The sequence below is a fragment of the Prenolepis imparis genome, unplaced genomic scaffold, assembly GCF_030444845.1.
Source record: "Prenolepis imparis isolate NDT839.2.m4 unplaced genomic scaffold, iyPreImpa1.0 SCAF_3, whole genome shotgun sequence".
Taxonomy (NCBI): Eukaryota; Metazoa; Arthropoda; class Insecta; order Hymenoptera; family Formicidae; genus Prenolepis; species Prenolepis imparis.
Window position 1 is genome coordinate 19850046 of NW_028141161.1, and position 13959 is coordinate 19864004.

Below are 13959 nucleotides of genomic sequence, written 5' to 3' on the forward strand. Positions count from 1 at the left end.
CTATCTAACATAATAAAAGCTATATGAAATATCGATTAGAATTTCTAGATTTCTAGAATTTCGTTTTCATGTTTTTTTTTTTTAAATAAAATAATATATTGCTCGAAATAAAATTATTAAAATTATAATCGCATATATTTATAATTATAAAACTGTTTTATATTTATATATATTTATATAATTATATAAAGAAAATAATAGATAAGAAAAATAGATAAATATATATAGATGAAGTGCCAGAAAACTAAAAATTCTAGACCATATGACATTTAAATATTTGGCAACAAATTCCGTAATTTCGTTGACGCTTTCATCTTCGCAAGTTGAAGAAAATAAATCTCGTAATTTTGCGACTCGCTATTTTCCAAATCAAACTCATTTGTGTAAACCGACACGAAGCTATATATTTATCATCATTTTAAGCGATAAGCGGGCGTGTGTGAAGGCGATAAAAGATTGCACAACGAGCATATATATATCGTTCCACTTCCCTTTATGGATATCTGCCCTATTGGGGACTAGCTATTGCATCAGTGGGAGAGGTAGTGGTTTACACGTGGCTGTCAGCTGATCGCGCCGCTTCACGCTCCACTTCTCCAGAACGTTTTACATCAGTGGAGTTCCAACTGTTATCGAGGTCGGACGTCGCCGTGAGCAGAACCGGGGATTATCGTGTGAGGAACAGTATCATCCGCACACATCTTGCGTTGCTATTTTAGATAGATTTTCAATAAAAACTCGTTTCCACTCGCCGAGTCCTTGAACCGTAGAATTCTGCGATTTTCAAAGATCGCTAATTATGAATATATATATTACGATTAATTTCAAAAATAGTCAGATAGTGTGTCTATATGATTAATGATGAGCAGTTTTAATGTATGCAGACTTGATATATGCTTGAATTAATCTGCATCGATTGTAGCAGTTGGTCGATAAACCAAAATAGCGACAACCTGCTGGAATGATTTCGAACTCTTATGGTTTTTTTTTTTACTTATGCGCGCATTTAAAAAATTTTGCGAATAGCGAGAAAGCTAATTAAATCTTGCCTATACTCTTCTAAAATTACTCTCTCGTTAATAAACGTATGCGAATCGCGCGTATGTTTGCGTTTACTTACGGCGAATCAGATTCTCATTATCGCAAGGTCGCTACATCAGGTTGATTTTAATTTTAGCACCGCTCGTTTTAGTCGAGACCTTCATCTAATATGAAAAACTCTAAAAATTCAAAGATTTTATACAGCAATTTTTGTATAAAAGAATATAAATATTTTGGAATTATTTAATATTTGTTACTTGATATACATATTCTTTCCATATATAAATATATAGATTATATTTATTTTTAGAAAAACTGTGTATGGCATTTATGGATTGATTGAATTTTATACTATATGTCTAATGTGTTTATGTTATAATTTCTTTCAGACTTATTTTTCTACTATAAACTATTTTAATGCACACACAATGGAGACTGCCATTCCTACATAATGAACAAATTATATATTGATGCTTCCTTTTATTGATATATTTAGAGAAAAGGTAAATTGAATTAATTATATACTTCTCTCTCTCTTAAATAGAAATCTATATATATCTTAATTAACTTTTCTGTTTATGCAGTGCCACGGATATGTTCCTAGTTGCTGCTTAATTTATAAAATTTATAAAATAGACAACTAAACAATAATGGCTGACAAAAGTAAGAAATTATCACGTTGGTACTTTGGTGGTGTTTCTTCTGCAGCTGCTGCATGTGTGACTCATCCTTTGGATTTACTTAAGGTTTCATTTACATCTTTCTTAACTCAATTTACTTTTCAACATATTTATGTTAATTGTCAGTAAAAATGGTTAGAGTAATAGATATTATTACATTTATATTAATCAATACTTGAATATCAACTTATAAATAATTCTTATTTCTCTCTTATCTTTTTTTGGAGTTATTGATAAATGTCGATACTTGTTAAATATAGACATACTTGTTAGAGACAGTATTAAATTAATACTGTGAAAGAATGATTACATAAATCTTACTTTTCTAGGTCCATTTGCAAACTCAACAAGAAGGCAAGATATCAGTAGTACGTTCGACTATTGGAATAATTAGAAAACAGGGAATATTAGCTTTATACAATGGACTCAGTGCTTCGTTACTTCGTCAACTTACTTATTCTACGATAAGATTTGGTGCTTACGAGGTCAGTACTTGAAGAAACTTACACGCATTATCTGTATACATAAATGCCATTTCTTTCTTAATTTATTATACACAGGTCGTATTGTTAAATATAACAGGTCGGCAAACAAACGTTTGAAACACCTGACCGTCCATTATTTTTTTACCAAAAACTCTTATTGGCTGGAGCTTCCGGAGCTATAGGCGGTGTTTTTGGAACTCCCGGCGATGTAATTAATGTACGCATGCAGAATGATATCAAATTACCACCAGAGTTAAGAAGAAAGTAAGAACTCTGATATATTTGCTTATTGTTATATTTGCTGATTATACTTTTTGGTCGCACCACTCTTATTAATTATACGTATATCATCTTATTGCACAGCTACAAACATGCTTTGGATGGATTGATTCGTGTAATTCAACAAGAGGGTGTTCGACAATTGTTCAGTGGATGTTCGACCGCGACCATGAGAGCAGTGCTGATGACTATCGGTCAACTAAGTTTTTATGATCAGATTAAAACGATGTTGTTACAGTCTGGTTATTTTCGGGATACTCCTTCAACGCATGTTTTATCCAGTGTATCGGCTGTAAGTGTCTATTGAATATCGAAAGAAAAAACTTCTAGTTTATCTTATATTTAAGAGCTGATATCATCTTTTATGCTAAAGGGCGCAATTGCAACAACATTAACACAACCTTTAGATGTTTTAAAGACACGTGCAATGAATGCTAAACCTGGAGAATTTAAAGTAAGTATGTGTTCAAATAATGAACAGATTTTACAAAATATACGACTTATACACTTACATTTATTTTCTATATAGAATCTAATGGAACTTTTCTTATATACTGCCAAACTTGGGCCACTGGCTTTTTTCAAAGTAAGTCAAATCGATCAGTTAAACAATTTTTTTATGTTGATATTCTTAAAATAATTGTGAGTATAACATTTTTTCAATGAAAATTCTTTTTTACTCTAGGGCTACGTACCTGCATTTATTCGTTTAGCACCGCAAACCATTCTTACGTTTGTATTCCTTGAACAACTCAGATATAATTTTGGGTTCTATCCACCATCTGTAAAACTATCGTCGTAAATCTAATTGATTTTGACAACTCGAATACAATGATATTGAAATGGATTCTTTATATAATGCTATATTTGTGCAAACTGTCAGAAAAATCTTAAATCTTTCTACAAATCTGAACAGACAATATGTGTACATAAAACATCCACAGCAATTTGATTTATTTAATCATTCTTACATGATTTTTAATCATGAGAGTTTAATTAATTAGACATTAGATTTTTTTCTCAGAGACAGAAATTTTAATCTTACATTAGCTTGAAAAATCAATACATTCCTTATATTATTTGTGATGTATGTACATACATATATATATATACTTATATATGTATAACAGTACAAATTTATGCATATAGACTTATATCAGCTTTTACGCGCAAAGAGATTTAGTACAAAGAATGAAAGGTATAATTTATTAATGAAAGATTTTTGTTATTTTTTTTATTAAAGCTTTATATATTTGAAACAATTATTCCATCTACATTTACAACAAGCGGAATTGCCAACGAAATGTATAGTACAATGTGAGAGCTTTAGATAAAAATATATAAATGAATATATATAAAACAATTATCTTTAATTGCTAAAATACATGTAAAAAAATATATTATTTATGCAGCATATATAATTTACTAGTAAAAATGTAAAATATTTTTATGATAAAAAAGATACATCGCAGTTAATTTTTTATCTATTTTTACGCTTGTGGGAATGAAGACACAATATTCTCTGAATATTTTAATAATCCCGAATGAGTCATATGGATTATTACTTTTATTTCAAAGAATTAATCCATAAATGTGATAGAAATTGTAATTATAATATGGAAATATATATATATATAAATGTGTTTATATATTTTTGTATATATACCCATGTTTGTATCCCAAAAGTTTTATGTAGGGATATCTATGTTATATATTATTAAAATTATTTAATAGGGAGTATAGTGTGCTTGGGTATAGTAAGATTTATATATGTTTTTTCTGGATTATCCTTTGCAAAAAATCGTTCTGCATAAAGATCATATGCAGTTGTACATAAGGAAACTTCTAAAGTCTCCATTTTGTCATTGGACAATAAATTTATAACACCTGATGGTATGTCACACAATGAAAACATGAAACAATATTGTGCTAGACTACAGAAGTTTTTTCCATCGCGTATCACGATGACAGAATTACCAGTAATTAAAATTTGTGTCAATAGATCAAATAAAACAGTTTCATCTTTTTCCTTTAAAATGATAACGCCTCTAGGCTTTCGAGTTTTTGTTATTTCTAATCTTTCACATTGAGAACCAACTGATGATGTTTGATCAATATATAAAAATAAATTTATCCATTTTAATACTCTCTCCGCCAATAGAAATTTACTGTAAACAAGAAAAAATTATTGTTAAAAATTAATATAAATTAATCAAAAATTATCAAAAATAAAAATTAAGAACAAAAAATTATGAATCAAATTGAAAATACAAATTTGACATAAAACATAAGAAACAAAAATTTTATAAAATATATATATTTATAACATATATGTAACATACCCAATGGATTCTAACCCAGATGCAAACTTTGATAATACTTGCTTTCTAGAAACAATAGATTTGGTACTCCAAATTTTGAATCCTTCTTCAGCTGAATCAATGCATCTTTTAATATCATAACTATAACAATAAATTAATAACAAATTTCATGTGTAATTTTATTAAATTTTTGAAGAATTTAAAAATTTTATTTCAATAAGTATATAAGATCAAGAAAATATATATTCGTACCTTGTTGCGTGTGCCCATAGAATTTCATTATGTATCCAATATGTGTTATTCACAGGTTGTTGCCACTTACCATAATAAAACAGATCATAGGTTGACATTTTGGACTTTACCTTTGTATCCTTGATTTTATAAATATCATCATCAAAATTCTCTCGTTCGTAGGATAGTGTTTTGTTCAATGTTTTGTTGAATATTTTTTCATAAGGTAAAAGTACAATGCCACCACAAAGATCCATATGTGTATTTATGAATAGAACTTCTTTCTGAATTATGAAAAATAGAAACATTAATAACGCTTAAATACATTAATAACATTAATAATGCTTTAAAAAATCTCCATAAATAATACTACGTATTCCATAATTTAAATGATATACATTTAAAGATGTGGCTAAATTCTTAGCAGCTACAATATCTTCTGTCCATATGGATATTATCTTCCTTTTATTATATGGACAGGGACAGGTTGTAAGTAAGGTTTTTCTTGACTGAAATACACGGAGGGAAAAAGTTGAATTCTTTAAATATTCTTTTACAAGCCATAAAAACTTCTCTTTTATAGACTCTTGGACCCAAATTTCAAGATATGTATAAAGGAAAGATTCTTTAACTCTCAAATAGTTTATAACTGCATACAAATCTGAATCTTCTAGAAGTATTTGGCATTCTGCAATTTTTAAAAACAATGATTATGAAAAGACAACATTTTTATTAGTACACATAATAAGTTTCTCTCACCTATCATACGTGTAAATTTCAATTGGTTATATGGAAATGTTCCATTCAATGTACAATTTTTGCTAAAATAATAATGTAATAAAATAAGAAATATATAAATATTAATTATTTGTTTAACATATATATATATATATATATATATATATATATAGTATATTTTTACTATAAATAATTACATGATAGCTTCCTCCAAAAATAATTGCATCTGATGTTCTTCACATATATTAAAAAAAGTAAACATTACTATATAGATTACATCATCTCTTACATATTCTTCTTCTAAAAAAAAAGTCAAATGATATATATGTTTCAAAAATAAAATTAAAATTAAATATATTTTTATAATTGCATTATCATATTATTATATATACCAAATTTACTGCCATACATATTGTCACACATAAATTTCACACCAAAATTAGTTAAATATTCAATAATAGTGGTAACTACATCCACATGTTTACATACAGATTGAAAAAGAGATAGATTCTTTTCTATTACAGATGCTGTTTCCAGGAATCTATAAAAAAAATATATTGAAAAGATAGAGAAGCAACTTTTTTTACATTTTTATATTACTTATTATTGTGTCTTAAATTTAAATACTTATTTTTACCTCTCTGAGATATCATTATTATCTTTAAACTTTATTGTTTTAGACAAGTTGGATATTTTTACTAGTGCTTCCTAAAAATATATATATAAAGTAGTATCAAAGTCATATTACACATTTTATGGAAGATATAAAAATTAAAAAATATATTTGTTTCCATAATACATATTATAATATTTTAAATTTCATAATTCATTAATAATTTATGTATATATATATATGTATATACATATGTATGTATATTATTATACTTACTTCTTTCTTACTTTCATTATATTGTAGATTATTGTAATATTTATCTATAGCTTCTAATTGTTCGTCCATAATTATTAATTTGTTGTATTTTAATCTCTATATTCTTAAAAATTATATATTTTTGCAATTATTTATGTTAGTTTTTGCACAGTATAATAAGTACTAAAAACAAAACTGGAAAATATGTTTCAAGCTTGTGCAAAAAAAGATATTTTTATTTAAAACAAGAAACTCGGTGATTATGCAAGGCACTCTTCATTCGTAGCTCATTTTTATTTTCACAATATTTTACTGATAAAACGGATACTAAAATACGATAAACAACATAATAAAAACACAAGATAAAAAGCGTGTAAAACCCGCATGTAGGCTACGCATTGAAGATTAAAAAATGTAAAATTTTTTTTTTCTGATCGGTCCAATATCAATCTTCAGTCTCAATCTTCAATGCATCTTGGAAATTCCATTCCAATAAGTTTATTCGATTGGCTATCAAATAGAGAATCTCTAGAGAACTTCATCACGATACATTTTAAACAAAATTTGTACGACAAATAAAATATGATTTTTACGTAAAAAAATAAAAAATATAAATATTATATTATATTATTGATAATATTATTTAAATATTGTCTTTATATTGCATCTTTTTCACAGCCTGCGTTCTCCAAGGCACTAGAAACGTTGCGCATGTGCAGTGTAGTTTCTAGTGACTTTCGAACCACGTGCGATATTTAGCGCGAAAAATAGCGTTGCGAGGTCGCGCAGTCGCGCAACGTTGCGGGGTGGGGGGATGCGCGCGCCAGTCCGCCGGTCCCCACCACTCGGCCCCTACCACTCTTCCCCCACTCCGCGCGCCGAATTCCGATGCGCGTGACAGCGTGACGCAGAGCCACTTGAAGGTTAAAAGTCGAACGCACCGCGCACATCGACACGCGCTCTAATATTATTATATATTCTATGGTTGCACGAAATGGTTGCCTGAAATTGGCAACACTGGGTCAGATTCCGTATCATCGCGGTTGGCGACGCTGCGACCTAACCTCCTGTCGGAGAGCGAAGTTGGTGGATGCGCGGGGTAGGTTTTCGGGTATAGATAGTTACGGTTGCTCGCGCGATTTCGCTGTGCTCGTTGTCGCACGAGGGACGCGGAGGTAAACGAGCGGAAAGTTCCTGGTGGCGAATCTCTCACTCGAGGAAGACGTCGAAGACGCACCGTCACAATCATCCGCGCTTCGCAGGACGGAGCTGACTCAGCACCGCGTTTTCACACGAGAATCGTCCTTCAACCGTTGTTGCCTGTTATGCGGTGGTGAACGTCGATAGGTGAGTCGAGTTGCTTTTCCTTGCTCGATGATGCTCTTTCTCGTCTCTGGTGAACCTTTCGCTCGTCACACGAGGAAAAAGAAATGTAACGTTCGAAGAAAGAAAGAGGGGGGTGGGGAGAGAGAGAGAGAGAGAGCGAGCGCGAAAAAGAATGCGTGTTCGTTTCTGCTCCGACATTATTCTCTCTCTCTCTCTCTCTCTCTCTCTCTCTCTCTCTCTCTCTCTCTCTCTCTCTCTCTCTCTCTCTCTCTCTCTCTCTCTCTCTCTCTCTCTCTCTCTTTCTGTCTCTGTCTCTGTCTCTGTCTCTGTCTCTCTCTCTCTCTCTGTCTCTTCCGACGAACGCGAGTCGCGTATCTCACGATGTAACGGAATCCCCAACTTCGACTAACCTTTCTCTTTTCATATAATCCTTCTTTTCTCGTATGTATAAATTTTATAGTCAATTCGGTAAAATCTGACTCCTGATACCCCATTGTTATCCAGTTTTCCTTTGTTGATCTCAAGTTACAAACTATTTTGAACATTTAATGGATAATTTAAGCTGTATTTAACTGATTGTTCTGTATTTTAAATATGTAACATAGAGTATGGAATTTCTTTCACCAGTTTATATTTTGTTGTATTGTAATTTACACTATGTGTTGCAATACACATGTAAGTATAACTGACTGGATCTCATTGTAATACCGAGTGTTAATTTTATATTTATCTGCAGAAATTGTAGTCACAGGTAGTAACAGTGACGCTCACTCGACAAGCATACAGGAACAGAATGTCAGGGCATAGAGGCGGTGGAGGGGCTGGAAGCCATCAAGGTGGCCCTCCGGGTCTCAAGCAAATTGATTTGGATCAAATCTGGGGAGATTTGCGCGAAGGGATAGAACAAGTTTATAACAGACAATGTATGTCGAAACCGAGATACATAGAATTGTACACGTATCCTTTATATATTATAAAAAAAATGTTTCTTCCTATTCTTATTTTTCTACTTTTTCTATACATTTAAAATTTGTACATTATATTTTCCTGCTACATTGCAAAATTTCTACAGACATGTATATAATTATTGCACAAGCGTTCATCAACAATTGACTAGAACATCAAGCAAAAGTAAAAAGGGACAAATTCAACAAGGAGGTGCACAATTAGTGGGATTGGAATTATACAAACGTCTGCGTGAATTTCTTAGGAATTATCTCATTAGTTTACTCAAAGTAAATATATAAATATTATGCTTTTTGTAAAAGAGAGTTATAAGTAAAAAGATATTTTGTTATAACACATAATTATTCTCTGCACACAGCATGGGTCTGATTTGATGGACGAGGTTGTGCTGCAATTCTATACAAGACAATGGGAAGAATATCAGTTCAGCAGTAAAGTATTGAACGGAGTGTGTGCATATCTTAATCGACACTGGGTGAGAAGAGAGTGTGAAGAAGGTCGCAAGGGAATTTATGAAATTTATCAATTGGCCTTGGTTACCTGGCGAGATAATTTATTTAGGCATTTAAACCAACCGGTAAATAATCTTTCTGCAAATATCAATACACATTTGACCTGATATGTCCAGTATAATCTGTGTGATCTTTCTCAGGTTACTGGCGCAGTGCTTAAATTAATCGAACGAGAGCGTAACGGTGAAACGATAAACACCCGATTGGTCAGTGGCGTCATCAATTGTTATGTAGAATTGGGTTTGAACGAAGAGGATCCAGGTGCTAAAGGACAAAATCTAACAGTATATAAAGATTCCTTTGAGAATCTCTTCCTCCAGGCTACTGAACAATTTTATACCACGGAAAGTACAGACTTTCTTAGACAAAATCCTGTTACTGAATATATGAAAAAAGTAAGTTTAAAAAAGAAAATATATTGCATTAAATGTACAAGAACATGTGTTCATACGTTTACATATAAACACTTTATTTTTTGTGTATGTGTGTGTAGGCTGAACAGAGATTATTAGAAGAACAGAAGCGAGTACGCGTTTATCTGCATCAAATGACTCACGAGCGATTGGCGAAAACATGTGAAAAAGTACTTATCGAAAAACATCTGGATATATTTCATTCCGAATTTCAGAATCTATTGAATGCCGATAAGAATATAGATTTGGGTAGAATGTATCAGCTAGTAGCGAGAATAATGAATGGCCTCGGAGAGTTAAGAAATCTTTTAGAAAGCCACATAGCTAATCAAGGACTTGCAGCTATAGATAAGTGTGGTGACTCCGCGGCTAATGTACGTAATATGTCTTTTATTTAACGTAATTGCGTTGCGTATGTGCAATGATACATGGTCGAGGGACCAAATATCGACAATCCGTTTCTGTGTTTGCAGGATCCGAAAATTTATGTCAACACAATCTTGGAAGTACACAAAAAGTATAATGCCTTAGTGCTAGTTGCATTTAACAATGATAGCGGCTTTGTTGCGGCCTTGGATAAGGCTTGCGGACGATTTATCAATAGCAATTCTGTTACAAGGGCAGCCAACAGCAGCAGTAAGTCACCCGAATTATTAGCTAAATACTGCGATTTGCTGCTCAAAAAAAGCAGTAAAAATCCGGAAGAGGCAGAACTCGAAGATACTCTTAATCAAGTTGTAAGTATTCTTGTGATACATTTTTTTGTCTAAAATGTTTTTTTGTGTGAAGAAATTATACTAATTATAGTCCCTTTGTAGATGGTAGTATTTAAATACATTGAAGACAAAGATGTATTCCAGAAGTTTTATAGTAAGATGCTAGCAAAACGATTAGTGCAACACATGTCTGCTAGCGACGACGCAGAGGCTTCTATGATCTCCAAGCTGAAGCAAGCTTGTGGATTTGAGTATACTTCAAAGTTACAACGTATGTTCCAGGTAGGGTAATGTATTATTGGATTACATACAGAGATTGCGCTTTAGTTTATTCAATATATTTATCAATAGAGATGTACAATATCAACTATATAATTCATTTTATTATTAAAACTTATTGTACTATTATAAATATATAATAGTATAATTGTAATAATCTGCCCACAGGATATTGGTGTGTCAAAGGATCTAAATGAACAATTCAGAAGGCATTTGACTAATTCTGCTGAACCTTTGGATATAGATTTCAGTATACAAGTTTTATCCTCTGGTTCTTGGCCATTCCAACAATCCTTTACATTTTCTTTACCAACAGAGGTAGAGCTATAAATATTATATAAATTTTTCTCTCTTTTGAAATCTTAACCTATTATTTATTTGAGAATTTTATTTGTAGTTGGAAAGATCTGTACATAGGTTCACTACTTTCTACAGTTCGCAACACAGTGGCAGAAAGTTAAATTGGTTGTATAATATGTCTAAAGGAGAGCTACATACAAATTGTTTCAAAAATAGGTATACATTGCAAGCATCGACTTTCCAAATGGCAGTTTTGTTAGTATACAATGGATCTACGTCATGGACAATACAACAATTGCAGTATGCGACACAAATAAAAATGGATTTTTTATTACAGGTAATATAACATAATATAAATAACATAATGATATAGCAACACAAGAATACTAAAACTTGCTTTACACAGGTTGTTCAAATACTTTTGAAAGCTAAGCTTTTAACTGCAGCTAGCGATGATGTAGCTGAACTGACTCCATTGTCGACGGTAGAACTCTTCACAGGATATAAAAAGTATGTCCTTTATATGTGCATTTATATCCATTATCTGTATAATACAACTGATTTACAACTATTTATTTTATTTATTTTAACAGCAAAAAATTAAGGGTAAACATTAACATACCAATGAAGACAGAATTGAAGGTAGAACAAGAAACTACACACAAACACATAGAAGAAGATAGGAAACTTCTAATCCAGGCAGCAATTGTTAGAATTATGAAAATGCGAAAGGTATTGAAGCATCAACAGTTGGTAGCAGAAGTATTGAACCAATTAAGCTCTAGATTCAAGCCAAGAGTACATGTCATTAAGGTAAGTGATAATCGTTTATTTATTTAAAAAAACTCATGTCCAATATTATATACTACCATAATCAAAAGCTTCATACGCGCGATATTTATTTTCTTGAACGAATATATAACAATTGCGCAATGTTTCAATGAAAATTCTTTTTTTCAGAAATGTATAGATATTTTAATAGAAAAAGAATATTTGGAGCGCACAGAGGGTCAAAAGGACACTTATAGCTATCTGGCATGATCAGTCGATCTAGGACAACGATACAACAGCAGCCATATATGCAAAAAAATAAACATACATTATCATTGCTATATACGTATCAGAATATTTATTTAAGTCTCGAATGTAATTGTCCATATTTTTATTCTACATGGATGCCTTTGTACCGTATTGTCCTTCTGGTCGCACATTTAGAAAAGACTCCGGCTTTTTATATATCTTTCAAAAGATATATACATTCAACGTCATCTAAAAAAGAGATGTTGAGAAAATTATTTCATAATCATCATTTCATAATCAACAGTCAATGTGCTAGGTGTGTTACTGTCCGTGCTATTTTCCATATAAAACAGCGTACTGCTTCGCCGTAGTATCACAGAACACATAATGTGAGATTTTAAATAATCTGCAGAGTATTATAATATGAAAAAAATGTGCATTTTTATCACATTGCTAATAAATCCATTAATATTTTTCGGTTTTGCAAAATTAAAGAATAATCTATTTTCCATAAAATAAAAAGTACTGTGAGAGTATGGAGAAAGTAAAAGATGCATGCTGTTACATCTATAAAAAGATCATTGTAAATTATAATATTGGTTATACAAGAAAGACAACAACAAATGCAATAAAATATAATAAAAAAGATTGTAAAACATTTTCGTGAGCACATAGATAGTAATGCATTTTAGCAAAAGTCCAACTTTTATGATATATATTTAAGACCAGAAAATTTTATCTCAACATGGATGCAAAATTCTATCATTGCAATAATAGCAATTTAATTGTTTTTAACATAATTTCGCCAATTCTCTGATAGACAAAATATTAAAAAGATAAAAATCTATAATACATAATTTCCCATTGAAAATTAAATGTTAATATTAATTCGTATTATAATCAGCGACTGATCAAAATTGACATCTTACAAAATTATATTTAAGAGTGCATGATAAAACAATGTCTAGAGGTAGTGACCTCAATTATCCTTAGGCTGAAACAGGGTTTGAGGATCAATATGCTATGCTGATTCTTAATCTTATTAATGATCAATCTCTTAATGAGTAAATTTGTTTAAATTTTTGTAAAATTTTTATTACTATAGAGAGAAAAATATTTGCAGTGCAATATAGAAACGGTACGAATATCTATGGTGAATAAAGAGTGATCAAAAGAAAAAAAAAGAAAAAAACAGTTACAAAATGCTTACATGAATTTCAACTTCAGAAAGAGTTGTAGATCTTGTGTAACTCTAAACGTTTGAAAGTTATACTAATCGTTTGAAGATTGAGTTTGAAAACTCAATTTGTATAAAAATAAACAAAAAAGAGAGAGAGAGAGAAACGTTTAGAACATTTTAAATATCTGCATATATGTATCACGATCCCTAGGTATTCATTACATTACATTTTTCTCGTGACATATTGTCAATGATGAAAAAAAAGGCTGAAGAGGGAGGGAGAAATGAATTGAAAATTATTGTAATTAAACCATATTAACATACTTGCCCAAAGGGGTATAACTACATACATATTTAGATACAGGAAACATTAACTTAATGTATTTTATTAAATAAAGTGTACTGCGAATTTTTTCAAATTACGAAAGCATAAATGTAATATTATATTCAAGTTAAGTTGTGTGCAGAAATGGATACCGACTTATATACTATACAGTCCTTATCCATATACTTGTGATATTCGCTATTATTTAATATCTCTATGTAAACGAGCAATTGTTTACGACGAATTGTTTGCGAAAATAATTTTGATCGCGCTTTTGTA

The 13959-nt window shown here is 30.8% G+C and overlaps 3 protein-coding genes across 6 annotated transcripts; 2 read left to right on the top strand and 1 right to left on the bottom strand.

Moving 5' to 3' along the window:
• Positions 1-520: 520 nt before the first annotated feature.
• LOC145934536 (mitochondrial dicarboxylate carrier-like) lies at positions 521-3734 on the top strand. Its single transcript, XM_083035042.1, has 9 exons — positions 521-674; positions 1431-1544; positions 1626-1787; positions 2051-2206; positions 2304-2470; positions 2570-2777; positions 2859-2939; positions 3015-3071; positions 3171-3734. Exons 3-9 carry the CDS (start codon positions 1692-1694, stop codon positions 3285-3287), a joined length of 882 nt encoding a protein of 293 aa, XP_082891168.1. The 5' UTR covers positions 521-674; positions 1431-1544; positions 1626-1691; the 3' UTR covers positions 3288-3734.
• Positions 3705-7671, bottom strand: LOC145934534 (uncharacterized). Of its 2 annotated transcripts, none has more exons than XM_083035040.1 (9): positions 6665-7671; positions 6413-6483; positions 6168-6316; positions 5973-6072; positions 5797-5858; positions 5436-5725; positions 5059-5321; positions 4828-4947; positions 3705-4653 (listed from the first exon to the last, which is right to left on the bottom strand). In XM_083035040.1, exons 1-9 carry the CDS (start codon positions 6731-6733, stop codon positions 4209-4211), a joined length of 1569 nt encoding a protein of 522 aa, XP_082891166.1. In that variant the 5' UTR covers positions 6734-7671; the 3' UTR covers positions 3705-4208. The 2 variants fall into 2 exon arrangements, with proteins under 2 accessions (XP_082891166.1, XP_082891165.1); XM_083035039.1 differs by having other exon boundaries at positions 5973-6075.
• Positions 7672-7717: 46 nt separating this feature from the next.
• On the top strand, positions 7718-12267 carry Cul1 (cullin 1). 3 transcript variants are annotated; one of them, XM_083035036.1, is made up of 13 exons: positions 7718-7990; positions 8715-8926; positions 9042-9204; positions 9294-9512; positions 9588-9842; positions 9941-10234; positions 10334-10597; positions 10679-10858; positions 11024-11173; positions 11253-11492; positions 11562-11665; positions 11749-11968; positions 12116-12267. In XM_083035036.1, the coding sequence occupies exons 2-13, from the start codon at positions 8763-8765 to the stop codon at positions 12194-12196; spliced, it is 2334 nt and encodes a 777-aa protein (XP_082891162.1). In that variant the 5' UTR covers positions 7718-7990; positions 8715-8762; the 3' UTR covers positions 12197-12267. The 3 variants fall into 3 exon arrangements, with proteins under 3 accessions (XP_082891162.1, XP_082891161.1, XP_082891160.1); XM_083035035.1 differs by having other exon boundaries at positions 7719-7990; positions 8706-8926; XM_083035034.1 differs by lacking the exon at positions 7718-7990 and adding an exon at positions 8160-8644.
• Positions 12268-13959: the final 1692 nt, after the last annotated feature.